The 17,020-nt window shown below is 49.5% G+C and overlaps 1 protein-coding gene across 1 annotated transcript in view; it reads right to left on the minus strand.

Moving 5' to 3' along the window:
• AK7 (adenylate kinase 7) overlaps window positions 1–17,020 on the minus strand; it is a 1,456,966-nt gene that overhangs the window by 963,655 nt on the left and 476,291 nt on the right. The window contains exon 8 of the mRNA XM_069637722.1: window positions 13,778–13,868. Coding sequence (XP_069493823.1) covers window positions 13,778–13,868 — 91 coding nt within the window. The remainder of the gene's footprint in view (window positions 1–13,777; window positions 13,869–17,020) is intronic.

A 17,020-nucleotide genomic window follows, 5' to 3' on the forward strand; every position in this document is an offset into this window, starting at 1 on the left:
GGGGGCACAGAGGAGGACAGGGCAGACAAACCTGCTAAGCCTAGTACATTCAAAATCATGTAAGTGTGCTGACAGGAAGTGCGAGGGAGGGGTAGAGGGACAAGTGCGCCCAGTACAGCGTAGGCCAGGGTTAAGCGCAGAGTGGTTGCCACTCTCATGAAACGCATTCCAAGTGCAGTATTGCAGGCAGAGTGCGGAGGCCCAGAGGCAAGTGCAGTACTGGCAGGGAAGCCTGGGACCTGTGAGGCTCTGGTGGTGCACCAGGCGACCAGTCAGCAAACTGAGCAGGTTGTGGAAGAGAACAAAGGAGGGAAGCAGGAGACAAGAGAAAGGAGGTTAGCAAGGAAAGGGAGGAAGAAAGACTAAGAGAAGAGGAAGATCTTGAGGAGTTTCTGGAACTTAAGGAAGTCCAACTCAAGACAGAGACAGGCAGGTAGGCTGTTGAGGGAGGCACCTGCAGTAAATAAGGATCTACCCACAAATTTCTGTTTGGAAAAACATTTTACCAGCGGAGAGTAGGAGGAGGCCGAGTGGAGGGCCCTGGAAGGAGAGCATTTAGGAAGAGAGAATTGTACACAGTAAGGCGCCCGGCCCCCGAAAGCCTTGTGGACTATGCAGAGAGACTTCAACTTGATCCTTTTAGCCCCGGGAAGCCACGGGAGGGATGCCAGCGGCAGAGAGATGCAGTCCCTGGGCTTGAGGCCAAGGATAAGTCTTGCAATTCTGTTCTGGATATGTTCAAGAGGCCGGAGAGTAGATCTAGAAAGATCGAGGAAGAGAATGTTGCAATAGTCCAGTCTTGGGAGAACCAGAGCTCTGGAGACAGTGAGCCTCTGGGGGAAGGCCGGAAAAGGTAGAATACCTCTGACGAGGTGTAGCTGGTGGTGGGACTCTTTGGACATGTCCGAGATGGGAGAAGAGTAAGAGAGAGTAGAGTCGAAGATAACCCCCAAATTATTTGCCTCACTATGTAGACATTGAAAAACCAGGGGGATAGATCAGATCCATTGGGGACACCACAAGTAGAGAGAGTGATAGCGGAGAGAAAGGACCAAAGTTCTACCTGGGAAGGACAGTCTGAGAGAAAGGATGCTAGCCACGCCAGGGCATGATCTTTGATGCCAGGGTCTCACATAGATGGGAGATCAGGAGGTTGTGGTTTTCTGTATCGAAAGCAGAGGAGAGGTCAAGAAGAATAAGGACAGAGGGAGGGTTAGAGTCAAGGTTTGAGAGCAGGTCTTCACAGGTGTTCAGAAGAGCAGTTTCTGTACCTCTGGATGCTCTAAAGCCACTAGTGGTAGGAGTTTTGTCCCGACAGTCGAGTACACCAGGAAAGGGATCATAAGTGGTAGTCCTGGCAGGTTAGTTGACCAGGAAGAAGACATTGAAGTACTACATTATGGTGAAAGGTTGTGGGGGAAAGAAAATGGCAAGGCCACCAATATGTTTGATGTACTGTGGTAAAACCATCCTGATTAAATCATTGTTATTTATAAAGAAGATATGTGAAGTAGTTGCCTGTTCTAAAGAGGAAACGTTCTATTGAAATATTCACTGTAAGTGTGAAGACAAAACCTTTTTTGGTTTGAAACAACAACAGTTTGTGGAAAAATGTATTCTGAAGAATGATGAATCTTGTTTAAAATATAAGAAAATCCAAGTGCCAAGTAAAATCTTCAAGGAGTAAAGGAATTTTGTGCTGAAAGTAGAACTTGGCTATTTGGAAGGAACTTTACTAATTGGAACCTTTGTTTGAAAAATCCAGCTTTAATCTTGGGGAAGGGGATCCGACCCTGGGCATAAGGATATTTGGTTATAAGGTTTGTGTTTGAGTATACCTGTTATTTTGTTGAATATGAACAGCCATATAAATACCTATGAACTGGATGGACCCTAGCTGGCCCATTTGACTGAGGATCTCCAAACAGCCCTTTAAGATGAGTAGCAGCACCCTCCAGATAGATGGGGATGCAGATTTGTACTCTTGCATCAAATACCTAAGGCAACTCAATAGTTTGGCAAAGGGAGTCCGTTTAATGACAAGTACAAAAAAACGGGGAGTACAATGAACATCAGCAACCGCTCATTCTTCCTTCTCCTTCAAATCCACTTAATTACAGAAATAACAGTATTTATATCAAAAACTCGTCATCGCTGACTCGCAATCTTAAAAACCTAACATGCAGCGTGATTGGTTATAGGAAGTTAACTTTAACATAGGTACTATGACTGTATGTGGTAACGGGGAGAGGGGATTGGATAATCAATGTCAGGTGGGGCAACTAAGCCCTTCCTTTAAAAAGGCTACTATAAATGTCACTAAAAGTACAACGTCTTATTGGTTCTACTCACTATAGGACCCTAGATTACACGGTCCACTACGATTGGGTTGGCATCAACCCCACTCATACTTTTCCACTTGCGTCTAGCAGCATGCAGAACAACCAGGCAGGTGAAGGGAGTTTGCCTGCACCCCAGCTTCCCTCTAATTATGTCACAATCAATCATCGCCTCAGTGATCATGCGTCAATTACTTCTTTGTAATTTGGCCTCGAGTCTGCTTCTTGGTCTGAGAAAGTTTAAGGAGTATGGGTATGGCAGGGATCCATGCGTAGGTGTGAAAGTCTCATCCCTTCCTGCCTGCCTTGTCACGTGATTAGGACACCGTGAAATCGACCTCTTCCTTGTGTAATTTTGTATATTTGTTTTAATTCTGCCAGTCTCCTACCAACTGTGGCTTATCTTGACCTTTCTGAACAGGATACTCTGTTCTTTTTCTCTTTCATTGTATCCACTGTTGGCCTTTTCCAGCCCGATACGACCTTGGCTTCTTGGCATGGTTACCTTCAGCTGGGTTTCTCTCCGTCTTAATTCTCAATTTGTTTGCCGCAACACTCTCTTCTTGAGACCTTTAGTAACCTTTGTTCAATTCTGCTTATGTGCGTAATGGATTTACACTCATCTATAAAGTGCTTTTGAGGGGTGTATATATATATATATATATGAAGACACTTATGCCATATGCACGATGAAAATATTCAGTTAGTTTAAACGTGTACAGATGCAAGAAACCGCAAGAAGCAAAGAAATTGTTAAGCTTGCTTATGCTTAGTAGCAAAAAGATTGCGGCAAGTGGCTGCAATCTTTTTGCTACTAAGCATAAGCAAGCTTAACAATTTCTTTGCTTCTTGCGGTTTCTTGCATCTGTACACGTTTAAACTAACTGAATATCTTCATCGTGCATATGGCATAAGTGTCTTCATTTTGACATCAACTTCTTCACCTTGGGCTCAAGATGTCACTTATCCATGGTATTTCATGTCTTGTCAGTATTCTCAGGTCATTATATCTTCTATATGTGCGTCAATCCGATTTCTTATGACGTCACCATTCGTCTTCCTTTATTACCTTGTTGGCTTCCTCAGTTATTCCATTCTGACAAACGTCATTTTGTCTTGCTTGTAGATATGGTTCTCAATGGGTACCTTACTGTCCAGGTTTTCTTAGGTGTCCGTACTTCAATAGGTTCTGTTACTCTGAATAGGCACTGGGTAGAGCACAAGGAACAAGTTACTTACCTGTAACTCTTGTTCTCCAGCATGGGTCTGGCATGGATTCACATGCTCATGAATATTCCCCGTCAGGCTGGGAATCCTCAGTAAAGAAAAATCAGTATCAGTTTCGTTTCTGATCTGTCTTTCGTAGTAGTAACCAATCACTGATCTCTGCGTCATACTGACCACAGCCAATGACTGCCATCTCCCTAAGCCCCGCCTCTGGCAGCCATCTTCAGATTTGGTAGTACGTGAAGTGGCAGTATGACCAAGTGAAGAGCCGCAGAGGGGTAGGCGGGAGGGGTCGCATGTGAATCCATGCCAGACCCATGCTGGAGAACAATAGTTACAGGTAAGTAACTTGTTCCTTCTCCAGCATGGGGTCTGGCATGGATTCACATGCTCATGAATAAAAGAATACATAGCAGTACACACATGCACAACCACGGGAGGCGGCAACAGGCTCAACATTAAGCAATACAACAACTCTACATTAAGCATCTCTTACTTTCTCACCAGGCTCACCTTAGGCGAACAGGTTGCGCAGCACTGCTTGGCCGACCCTGGACTCCTCCCTGGAATCCCGGTCGACGCAGTAGAATTTCGTGAAGGTGTGCGTCGACCTCCACGTAGCAGCCCTGCAGATATCCAGCAGGGGCACACCAGATAGGAACGCCGTGGTAGCTGCAATCGCTCTGTTGGAATGGGCTCTCGGACGGCCGGGCAGAGGTCGGTTTGCCAACCGATGACAGTACATGATACAGCCGGAGAGCCATCTGGAAATGGAAGCCTTTGAGAGAGCCTTCCCCTGATTGACAGGTCCAAAGTTCACAAAAAGTTGTGACGTCTTCCGAAAACCCTTTGTGCGCTCCACGTAGAACTTCAGCGCTCTAGCCACATCCAGCGAGTGCAAAGTCCTTTCAGCCAGCGACTAAGGCGACGGGAAGAAAACAGGCAACACCAAGGGTTCGTTGAGGTGGAAGTCTGACGGCAACTTGGGCATGAAGGAGGGGTGCGTCCTGAGCACTACCCTCGTGTCTTGAAAAGTCAAGTACGGGGGCTTGCAGGAAAGGGCCTGGATCTCTCCCACCCGTCGTGCGGAGGTGATGGCCACAAGAAACGCTGTTTTCCACGACAAGAACTTCAACAGAGCTGAGTGCAGAGGCTCGAACGGAGGTCCCATGAGCTTGGTCAGCACCACGTTGAGCTCCCACGCCAGGGCCGCAGCCTTCACCGGCGCGAACGACCTGAACAGTCCCTTCATGAATTCTTTCACCAGACGATGAGACCACAAAGACGTCCGTCCCGTGGTTCTGGTATATCAGGAGATCGCAGCAAGATGAATCTTGATGGAAGCGTGCGCCAGTCCAGCCTTGGCCAGCGACAGTAGGTACGGCAGTACTTGAGGAGCCGTAATCCGTAGAGGGTTAATCTTCTGTGTGTGGCACCAGACAGAGATCCTCTTCCATTTGTGTCCGTAGAATTTAAGAGTTGAGGACGCCCTGGCCTTTGCAAGAACCTCTCTGCAGTCGGCCGGTATGTCGTAACCTCCAAACTCTAACGCTGCAGGAGCCAGGCCTGCAAGTTCAGCGACTTCGGGTCGTGATGGAGGATGGCGCCTCCTTCCCTGGAGAGAAGATCCGCGTCCACTGGCAGCTTGATTGACGGGGACGCTGACAAGTCCAGAAGGTCCGGGAACCATATCTGCCTCGGCCACGCAGGTGCGACGAGGATCATCCTGCACCGTGACCTCTTGAGCTGGTTCATGAGCCGGATCAGCAACGGCAATGCAGGGAACGCGTATAGAAACAGGCCCTCCCCAGGGAACGAGAAAGCATCACCCATACTCCTCGGCTTGGGAAACCTGCTGGCGAACCTCCGGCACTTGGAGTTCGCCGCCGTCGCGAACTGATCGATCTGGGGTGTGCCCCACCGTCGGAAGAGGCGGTCCACTAGATCCTGTCGTAGTTCCCACTCGTGGCACGAGCGCAGCTCTCTGCTGAGCGAGTCGGCGATGGTGTTTTTTATTCCTGCCAGATGAAACGGCACCAGAAACATCCCTTGGGCGACGGCCTAATGCCACAGATCCAGCGCCTCCTTGGACAGGGCTGGGGATCTGGTACCGCCCTGCTTCCTGATGTAGAACATGGTGGTGGTGTTGTCGGTGAAGATCCTCACCACCTTGCCCTTGAGGGTCGGAAGAAAGGACCTGAGGGCCCAAAACACTGCACGGAGCTCCAGGACGTTGATATGGAGGGACTTCTCCGTTGGAAGCCAAAGGCCTCTCGCGTGCAGATTTTCGGTGTGTGCTCCCCACCCTTCCAGGGAGGCATCCGTGGTCACTGTCTTCTGGTGGCCCGGGGTCTGGAAGTCCATGCCCGCCGTCAGATGCGCGGGTGCCCCACCACCGGATCGCTCATCGGAAGCTCTCGTCGAGTGTGATCCTGTCCTCGAAGCTGCCCGTCGTCTGGATCCAGCGAGCGTCCTGTAACGGGCGCATCCGAAGCCTGCACAGGCAAATGAGATAAATGCAAGACGACATCATTCCGAGGAGGGATTTGATGGACCTCACCCTGGCCGCGTCCGCAACCAGCATCCGCTGCACCTTGCCCAAGATGGCCCTCGTCCTTTCCTCCGACGGAGAGGCCAGAAGCGCCACTGTATTGAGTTTCGCTCCCAGAAACAGTGCGTCTTGCGCGGGCACCAGGTGGGACTTGGCATAGTTTATGGAGAATCCCAGGTCCGTGAGTAGTTGGACGGTCCTCGCCGTGTGCTCCGCGGCGAGCTCCCTTGTCTTTGCTCGGGTGAGCCAGTCGTTCAGGTAGGGGTAGACGTGGATCCCCTCCAGGCGCAGCCGCGCCGCCACCGGTGCGAGGCACTTGGTGAACACCCTGGGTGCCAACCTCAATCCGAAGGGAAGGGCTCTGAACTGGTAGTGACGCCCTTGGACCACGAATCTGAGAAACTTTCGGTGTCCCTTTAGGATGGGGATATGGAAGCAAGCATCCTCCAAATCCAATGACGACAGGAAATCGCCCTCCTCCAGCTGACCCAGGACATGCTGGAGGGTGACCATCCGGAACTTCTGTGCCTTGATGAATTTGTTCAATCGTCGTAGGTCCAGGATGGGACACCATCCTCCTGTCTTCTTCTTCACGAGGAAGTATCTTGAGTAAACTCCGGAGCCCCGAAGCCTCTTTGGGACGAGCTCGATGGTGCCTTTCTTGAGCATCGCCTTTACTTCCAAGAGAAGTTGAGGGACGTGATGTTGCTTCCTGGCCATGGGGGGGACGCGCGGGCACTTCTTTAGAAACTCGAGCGCGTGACCCTGGGCCAGGGCGTCCAGCACCAAACGGTCAGTGGAGATGGACTCCCACACGCTGACGAAGTTCGCCAGCCGGCCTCCCACTGGGATGCTTCGGTGGGGGCCCGACCCCACGGCCGGTTCAGTCCTGCTTCGACGAGGCTTTGCCGCCTTGTCCTCCCTGGCGACGACGGCGGGTTCCGCCCGACTTGCCTCGTCCTCTGTAGGCTTCCTGTGACGACGAACGGGCCGCTTGACGGTAGGTGGAATATCCGCCGCCGGAACCTTTGGAGGCACCCTGCTTGACTCTGGTGCTCCGAAAGGGCGGCTGTCGTTGCTGGAGAACACCAAGAGCCCGGGCCGTCTCCGTGTCCGTCTTGATGGCTTGTAGGGAATTGTCCACTGTTTTCCCAAACAGGTTGCTCCCGTCGTACGGCATGTCCAAAACTCTGGTCTGCACGTCCTGCCGGATGTCTGTTGCCTTGAGCCATCCACGCCGTCTAAGGCACACGCCGTTGCCCAACTGGCGAAATCCAGTGTCAGCGATGTCTGTCGCTATCGTAATGGCGTGGTCCAACGCCACTTCTTCCTGCAAGATCTCTAGGGCCTCCGGCCTCTTGTCGTCCGGTAGGAAGTCCAGCAGGGGGGCGATCTTGTACCACAACACCCTGTCGTAGCGGGCTACGATAGCCAAGGCGTTGGCAGCCTTAATCGTCATCGCTGCCGATGAGATGACTCTGCGTCCCATCGTGTCCAATTTCTTTCCCTCGCCGTCCGGGGGGGGGGTTGACGTTGAGGCCGAAGCCCCCCCCGCTTTCTTCCTGGCCGCCGCGGAGACGACCGAGTCCGGGGTCGGCTGTGCCCGAAGGCACAAGGGGGCCGCGTCCGGGACCTGGTGCTTCTTCTCGTACCGATCCCTTCTCGCAGGCCTTGTGGATGGGTTCTTGAGGAGGGCGAGACCCTCATCCCAGATATCATCCAGCTGAGGTACAGCGAGTACCGTCTTCCTCTTGGTCTTGCGCCGTTGATAAAGGAAACCTTCCTTCTTCTTTTCTTCCGGGCAGAGCTGGAAAAGCTCGGATGCCCTGGCGATCATGGCATGAAACGATCCAATCTCGTCGGGCGGGGAAGCCCGGGGAGGAGGTGACGACGGAAGATCCTCGTCGTAAACCTCGTCGTCTGTACTCGTCACGGCCGTGTCAGTCCCCGTATCATCCCCACGGGTCGTGCACGGGGAGGAGGGCTGAGCAGGGCGCGATGGCTGAAAAGGAGGTGGAGGATGAATCCTTCTTCTCTTAGGAGGAGGGCTCCCAGAAGGGCCTGGCTCCAGGTCCCCCATCGGGAGCGGTTCCTCCGTTGGTGGTAAAGGCAATCTCGTCCTTATCTCCGAGCATAAGGACTGTATAGCCAACAAAATGGCCGCCGAGTTGTCTTGCGGCACTGGTTGAGGGGATTCCGACGGACTGTCAGGAGCCTCGTCGGCACCCTTGACGTTCTCGTCGTCTCCTACGTCGGGGTCCCTCCCGACGGGCTGGTCTTCTTCCACGCCAATGCCGTGGCTTAAGACTTCGATCAGCTCCTCTTCAGAGGTTGAGGCCGAATCCACGACGACCTCCTGCCCCCCCCCTTTTTCTTCTCCGCCGGAGGTTTCACGGGGGTCCTGTCGATGGGCTTGAAAGAGGACTCCCTCCGCGGTGGCAGGGAGACTGGACCCCGAGGTCGCCTCCACTGGTGTAGCCTCCACAAGCTGAGCCAGGGCCACCGCGACTGTCTCGATAGAGGCCTTGGCAGGGTGGATCAAGGCTTTCACCACCTTAGGTGCGCTCACCGCCTTCTCCTTGGGGGGAGGGTCACCGCCTCGCTCCCCCTCCGATTGGGCCTTCGAGCTCGACCGGGGTCTCTCCAGGAGCTTCGCCGGGTGCTCGGCCTTCCTCTTACCCGAGCCAGAGCGTTGGCTCGTGGTCGATGGCGCCGGGGAGGATGCGCCCTGCCTGGCAACCGTAGAGCCCGACCGTTCGGCGCTCCCGGTGCCAGCGGACTCGCGGTGCTTGGCCTTCTGTTGGGCCCCCGTCGCCGGGGCGCCCTCAAAGGTCTTAGATGACCGCTCGGACTTCTTCTTTTTCTCGCCTGATGGGCTCTTCCCTTCCAGCCAGTTGGCGAGACGCACATGGCGGTCCTTCATGGTCCGCTCCGACATATTGCCACAAAACGCACAGTCCTTCTCCACGTGCGTCTTGTCCTCATGCAGGCAGTAGAGGCAAAGGGAGTGTTCGTCCTCCTTAAAGACATTCTGAAGCTGGCATCCAGGGCAGACCCTGAACAGCTTTACGGGCGTCGAGCTTCCCTTCTCCTGGGCCATGTCCGAGATGGGCCTGAGAAACTTCTGGAGTCCTCCAAAAGCGTGGCTCGACGAAATCTTCACCGTTGAGGGGCGTAGAAGAATCCGACACGGGTCCCCTTTGATCGGATAAAGAAACGGTGGAGCTTGAGGCTCTTTTGACCGAAAAAAGAGAGAATTTACCTATGAAAAAGCGCGAAAACGCACTAAAGCTCGAGAGCAATAACACGAGGATCCCAACACTTGTACGTGCGGTAAAAATCTGAAGATGGCTGCTAGAGGCGGGGCTTAGGGAGATGGCAGTCATTGGCTGTGGTCAGTATGACGCAGAGATCAGTGATTGGTTACTACTACGAAAGACAGATCAGAAACAAAACTGATACTGATTTTTCTTTACCGAGGATTCCCAGCCTGACGGGGAATATTCATGAGCATATGAATCCATGCCAGACCCCATGCTGGAGAACTGCTGCTCTTTGCTGGTTTATTTGTTCATCATATGTCACATATTTTGGCGTGAAAGTACCTGGTACTACGAAGGGGGTGGCTGAAGCGTGGATGGTGCTTGGCACTTCCTCTTCACTTATATGATTGTGATGTATGTATATGTGTGAGGGACAGATTCTCATTTAGTTAATCTTAGTTTTATAGGCAGGCAAATCCTCTGTAGGTTAGGGAAAGCGAGGCGTTTATTAGATTCTTCTATTTTAAGAAAATGGCTACTTGTAAAAAACCTCCATCAAGTTGTCCGCCTCGTATTTCTGGCCTCTCACAAATCACAGCAGGGAGCGTGAGCAGCTCCCTATCCCCAGCACCAGTATGCGGCAGCAGCCAGAAGGGAGACCACAAGTATCCACAGACATGCTTCGGCCAGAGCTGTGTCCGTGGTTATGATTAATTCAAAACCTTCCAGCCATCACCTTTTTGTTTTGCACCATCATTCCTATGCCTTGCCATTTAACTAAAGCCATTAAAGTCAGACTTACGTTTAATGGTGGTGTTGTCAAACAGGCCAACAATTTTTATTATCTCGGAATGAGATTGTCAGATAACGGTTCTTTGAAAGATCACTTCGACCATTGAGAATCTATGTTTAAACAGCAAATTGCAGTGAACCCTCTTATTTGCAAACAGATGTGGCGGAAAGGCAGTTCTACTGACAACTGAAATTTATGTGGTACAGGCTTTTATTTATGTATTGGTTATTTGTATAGCGCCTATTTACAAGGAAAATTGTTTCAAAGCACTTCAAGGCAAGGGAGGGTACAAGGGTAAATGCAATCAAACAACATTCTTACTAGGCCTAGAGTCATTTAGAAAGGGCAAGTGCTAAAGAGTTATAATGGTACAGACACGGAACGGTACGGACAATAATTATGAACAAACAGACAGACTAAATATATAACAGGTCTACCGTACTAGGCCTGACGACATTTCAGATAGTGCAAGTGCTGTGACATAGAAAGAGGAGATTGGAGGGGGTATGAGAGGAACAGGAAAGCGAGCTAGAGGATGGTAGGAGAGGAAAAGTAGGAGCATACATATGCAGTACAGGATGAAGGGTGCAGAGATGTAAAGCACACCAGGGTTCAAATGTCCAGGAGCCCACATATGGATGACAGAAGGGAGGGTGCGGAGAAATAAAATACCCTGGTAAGGTGAGGCAAAAGGAATAAGAATAAGGGAGGCCAGATAGGAATGAGGCAATCCATATCGTGCAAGGAACCACATTAGGCACTGATGAGCAAGCAGGTAGGACATTGAGTGCAGCAACGGATCCGGAAGGTATCGGTAGGTACCCATATATTGGAGCATGCCAGCATCCGGCCCTAACATGAGAAACAGAACAAAGGAAGGTAGGGAGGTATTGTGGCATGAATTAGGAACAATACGCAGGTATGGAAGGACAAAGGCACTGGGGCGCGCCACAAGTAGAGGGCTGGATCTTGAGTACAAGGTACTTGCTTCAGCGGTGGAGGTCGAAATGATACTGCAACTAGTGGGGGGTGACCAGAGGGAGGGGGAGAGCTGTGGGAAGCAACTGCACATAGTACCACGCAGTACAGACGTTCATGGTAGACGGGTGATGGGTAAGTGCAGATCATGTTAGCAATTACACATGCATTAGAAAGAGCATGGCTGGAGTTCTGGGAGGGGAGAGGGGGATAAGTGCACCTCTTACCCGAGCGTATGGAAGGGGAGACAGATGGGAGGTACACCTTAGGAGGAGTAGATCTTATCCAAAAGATGGTGTTATTTCGCTGGAACCCAGGGAAGACAGGGCTGTAGCCTTAGATCAGGGCCTTCGAGCTGGGCCTGGCTACACCTCCCGACTTGATGTCAGAGTCCCATTTGTTTCAGGGTTCACCCAATCAAGACGCTTGGGACTGCCAGGTGCTTCGCTCTGTTGATATGTAAGCAGGCACGGTGGTATGTCATAGCGGCGGCCATCTTCATGTGGACCTCGATCCACTGTTAGTGCAGGTCACGGCGTACATGAGGGTGCCATGGTGGAGAGGGGCACATTCTACGAGGTCGGTAAACTGAGGGAAAAGGATAGGCTTACACATCAATTTTGTATAGTGCTGAGTTGTGGGACCATGCCCCATTAACCAATTTGGTGACTGATGAGAAGAGCTTTCAGAAAAAATTATGTTACATCCCAAACAAGCACTACTAAACTGCTTGAGTTGGAACTAGGCATTCATCCTTTAGAGCATAAGGTTTGTCTGCATCCCATTGTATTTTGGCTCTGACTTAATACACCAGTAGCCTTGAAATGTCATTAAAAAAGTATTATTGCTGATGGTAGACATGACTGTCTTATACATTTAGGTTTAAAACATATATGCAATCCTCTGCTACCAACCCAAGAATTTGAATTTTATTTATTGGGCATTTATAATGCGCCTATACACAAGGTGTTTCAAGGCGCAACAAGATAGGGGGTGGGGGAGTGAAAAGAATCAGGGATGAAGAAAAACAAAAACGGTCCTACTAGGCCTTGTGACATGTGGATTGGATAATTGCAGTAACAAGAAGTGCCATTCAGGGCAGAAGGGCCCGTGGGTAAAGCGAGTGCCAGGCTAGTCCAGGTGGACAGTGCCAGGGGAATGCAGAGAGTGCAGGGGAAGAAGGTCCACGTGCTAAGTGCTAGGGACAGGCCTGGAAGGGCTCAATGGCTGCAGGCAGAGCCAGGCTAGTGCAGGGGGAGGGAGTCTGGAGGGCAAGTGCAAGTTGGGGGGTTGTCAGAGGAGACCAAGTGCAAGGGTAGACTGGTCTAGGAGGCCTGGTGGCCTATAAGAATCTGAAGGAACCAGGCAGCCAGTCAAGAGGCAAAGGGGGACATTAGCAGGGGAGGGAAGAGGGAACGGGGAAAAGAAAAATGGTCTTGAGAAGCTTCCGGAACTTACAGAGATCAGGCACAAGTCTGACAGGGGCAGGGAAGCCATTCCAGATGGAAGCACCTGTGATCTACCCCTAACTCTCTGCTTGGAAAAGCATCTGATCTGCAGTCACTTGGAGCTAGAAGACCGAAGGGCTCGAGCAGGGAGGTATTTAGAAAGAGTTGGATGTAGCGGGGCCCCAGGCCACAGAAAGCCTTGTGGATGATGCAGAGGGTCTTGAACTTAATCCTTGCAGCAATTGAGAGCCAGTGGAGAGATTTTAGGGCTGGAGAGATGCGGTCCCTGGGCTTGAGGCCAAGGATAAATCTCACAGTCGTATTCTGGATTAGTTGAAGGGGGCGAAGGGAGAAGTTAGGCAGATTGAGGAAGAGGCTGTTGCAGTAGTCCAGACTGGAGAGGACCAGAGCTCTGGAGACATTGAGTTTCTGGCGGAAGGTGAGGAAAGGGAGAATGCCTCTGAGGAGGGGTAGCTGAAAGTGGGCCTTGTGTGCAAGGTCTGTGATGTGAGGAGAGAAGAAGAGAGGGGAGTCGAAGATGACACCAAGATTTTTTGCCTCACAGAAGGGGGAGAGGAGGGGACGTCGGACACCTCGACATGGTCTCCTAATTCATCAAATAAGTGTCCATATTGCAAGTTATAGAAGAAAATGGAAAACATGTCATGCTGGAATCCCCATTGTAGTTTAGGAATGCATTTATTGTATAAATCCCATAATTCAAAAAGTGTTTTTAAATCCATGATATGGTTTAGTGTTTTTTAATTTGGTTACTCTTCCTAAGGTTGTAATGGCGATGCCAAATCATATTAAAAATGCCTGTTTTTTTTAGAATGAAACATAAATTATCAAGTGGATTTACTAGACCAGTTATTGTTACGGTTTTTAAGAACTTATTTTAGATTAAGTGATATATTATGCATTTTAATGGATTTCTGACTGTAATAATTTCATTCTTTGCTGTTGTATATATGTGTCAAAAGAAATGTATTTCTAAATAAAAGGAAATGAATGAATGAACAAATAACATAATGTCTCCTCATTTTATTTGCTTTGACTCCAGCATTGCCTTCAAACTTTTATCAAAGGGGATCACGCAGTACTTTTAATATATTTTGCAATATGCTATCAAATCAAAACATGAATGCTAAGGCACAACAAATCCATTGATTATTTACCTTCACAATTTCCTCAAGTGTATGAGCTGAATCATCCACTGCCACTAGATAATGTGTCCTTGGCTTGTGGTCTGCAATGTTTTGCAACACCCTATAACACAGTAAATGAGATTAAGACCAAGGCAAAACAGACATCCATTTCAGAAATAGCTGAAAAAGGTATGAAAACATACTATTTAAGACAATCACATTTAGCATCACACATTACCATTAAGTTAGTATACTTTGCACTTTTTGCAAACAAAGAGAAAAGAGTGATGTTTATTTTGAAGATTTCATTATACTCCTTGAATGAGCAAAAAAAGAACCAAAAAGTAATATTGTGGTTTGTGGTTGGAACTGGGGAGGAGAAAGTGAGAGATAGAGAGAGAAAGAGAAAACAAAACTCACCTTCATGTTCAGGAAACATTATTACATGGCTCTCCCTCTGTTTGGAAGGCATCAAATTATTTCCAAATATGGAACACAGACATACAAACCCTTCATTACGCAGACAGCCATCATCGCTTCCCTATATATCAGCCCCTGCACCAAAATCCAGTTCTCCAGTTTTTACAACAAGAATTAGTCTAGTATGCAGTGTGATGAACTGATGATGTCATTACTCCTTTCTCTGAGGTAGCCTCTCCTCATGTGGCCAGGGGACAGCAGCGCTAGCTGATCCTGGGGGCGGCTAATTGAGGCAGGATCACATGGGTGGAGGCGACCCTCAGGGGGATGACATGATATCATCAGGTGAGACATGGTATCCCCCTTTCGCTTTTATGGATATTCCCACCATTCCTCATGCCTTAATGGCATATTGCCATAATCCCCCTGAAAAACTCACCACGTTCAATGACAGTTCTCTTCAATGTGGTGTTAAGCCCACGTTGCAAGGGATGGAACGGGGGGTAACGGCCCAGCAGCCCAAGTTAACAGCCCGAGCGAAGCGAGGGCCATTAACAAGTGCTCTGAGCCGTTGCCGCCCGTTCCAGCACTTGGGAAGGGGCTTAAGGTCATTAGCACCCCGGGCTACCAAAGCCGTAACCCGGGGTGCTAATAAAAAAGTATTTTCAGTCATTGAACAGGATGCCTTGTGCGCACTGTTCAATGACTGAAAATACTGTCTTAAGATGGCCGCCATGCAAAGGGAAGGCAGGGCTCCGTACGGAGCCCCTCTTCCCTTTATATGGCGGCCTGCGGTAGCCAAGGGCAAGGAGCGGCTGCAGATTTGCTTCCACGAGACAAAGTAAGTAGGGGGGAGGGGAATGGAAAAAAAAGGGGGGACGGAGGGAGCCGGCCCTCAGGTGGCATTGAACGTGGGGTTTCATCGCTGTTTTAAGCCTGCATTCCTAGCCACCTGATTGGCTGGCTCCCCCTGCCAGGATGCTAATATCAGTTAACAAACAAAGTTACAAAAACTGAGAAAAGGAAGAGGCAAGGAGTAATGATGATTACTCCCAATGAAAACCAACACCAGCAGTCTAGTAGCTGGAAGAATCTGATTGGCCAAACAGGGTTTAAAACTATGCTAGGAATAGAAGTAGGGAGTTTGTAGTCTTCTTCACCCTGGTGCAGTTTGAGGACCCTGAAAGAACCGGAGATCCAACCAGCTAGGTGTTGCCGGGGTACTCAAACTTTCTTTATTTGTTTATGACTCGCAAGTCTTTACAAAGTTAATAAAACAACATATTTCATCATTTTAACCATACCATTAGAGCAATACATTCGTAATGAAAAGGAACAAAAGCAAAAATACATAAAACCCTATTATCCTGATCCCTATCTACCTTGGAATTTTTGCCAGGATCTGCCTTTACTTCACCTTTCTTTTAACTTCAACACCATATGCAGTTCCACAGCATAATCTCACAGCTTGCCAACACACATATCACTGCAGAAGAAAGTGCGGCGTTACTGCCCCAGACGATTTTGTCCCAGAAGAACTCTGAGATGATATTTTCTTCTTCTCGGACAAAACGCCTAAAGTATGTCAAGTGAGAGTTCCCTGTCCCCTCGCATTCCATGAGTAAATGCCTCAATGTTTGCTGTACTGGATCAATGCAGACTTTACATAGTTGTTTTGCACCACAACCCTGATGCCGCCTTGCCAAAACGTCTCCACAATGAACCAGGTTCAACCTGATCTTAAGAAGTTATTGCGCAGGGAACTGTCTGGAAATTTCATCAGGTAGTTCGCAGAGCATCCTAATTCTTTTTCGCCACCCAAAAACAGGTTAACAGATGACCCCATGCGCACTTTTTCAATAGTTGTTATCCAATCCATGAGCTCAAGTTTTTGTTTGATTTTTAGTGGGTTGGATATGAGATTGCCTACACCAAGGTCAACACTAGAGAGAAGCTCTCTTACCTTACTCTCCAATAATCGAAGGATCACGGATTTGGTCTTCAGCATATGACATCTAATTTATTTTTAAATGTTTTTATTGGCATTTAGACATTTACTGTTATATACAGAACCATTACGGTTATGGTATGGGTCATGTCTTGCGTTACATACATCTTATGCCATGTAGGTTATGTTTAACATTAAACAGGAAACAAGTAAACAAGTAACAGTGGTAAGATTGACTGTCCTTTTACCCTCTGACTGTTATAGTCTCTAGATCTTGTTCGAACCCTGGCATTCACTTTGTTGGGCCCCGTCTGGGCTTCGTGGGATGAGGTGGGGGGGCTCGCGTGGCATTGATGTTACAGTTCACGTGTTGAGCTGTCGTACAGAGTGAGAGAAGCGGGTTCAGGGAGGTTTGTAGCTTGTTGAGGAGATCATTTCTCTCAGGATGGATTTCCAGGCCTCTAGTGTGGCACACGAGTCCTCTCCGCCCCGGTTGATCCCCTCCTCCCAGGCCCCGGTTTCAGCCGCCGTCCACCTTTCCAATTCCTTGATCCAGGGTTCGTACCTGGGGCCTGCTGGCGATTTCCAGGCCATGGCAATCGCTCTTTTCACGAGGATACATGCCATGTCCATGAGCTTCACTAGATGTTTGATTTTGCTCAGTCTCGGGTGGGTGCCCAAGAGGCATTCTTTAGGTGTCCATTCGTATATCTTTAGGCCAGCTTTTCTGCAAGTCTGTTCGGCGGCGTACCAGAGTTTCTGGGATTTGGGGCATGTCCAGAACATATGGATCATGTCCGCACGGTCGGAGGGGCACCATGGGCATGTTGAGCTGGCTTTATCACTGAATGTGGATATTCTGTGTGGGGTCATGTAAGTCCTGTAGAGGATATTGAGCTGAATTA

Source organism: Ambystoma mexicanum, chromosome 14 (assembly GCF_040938575.1).
Source record: "Ambystoma mexicanum isolate Mex_15411 chromosome 14, UKY_AmexF1_1, whole genome shotgun sequence".
In the NCBI taxonomy this organism is placed as follows: domain Eukaryota; kingdom Metazoa; phylum Chordata; class Amphibia; order Caudata; family Ambystomatidae; genus Ambystoma; species Ambystoma mexicanum.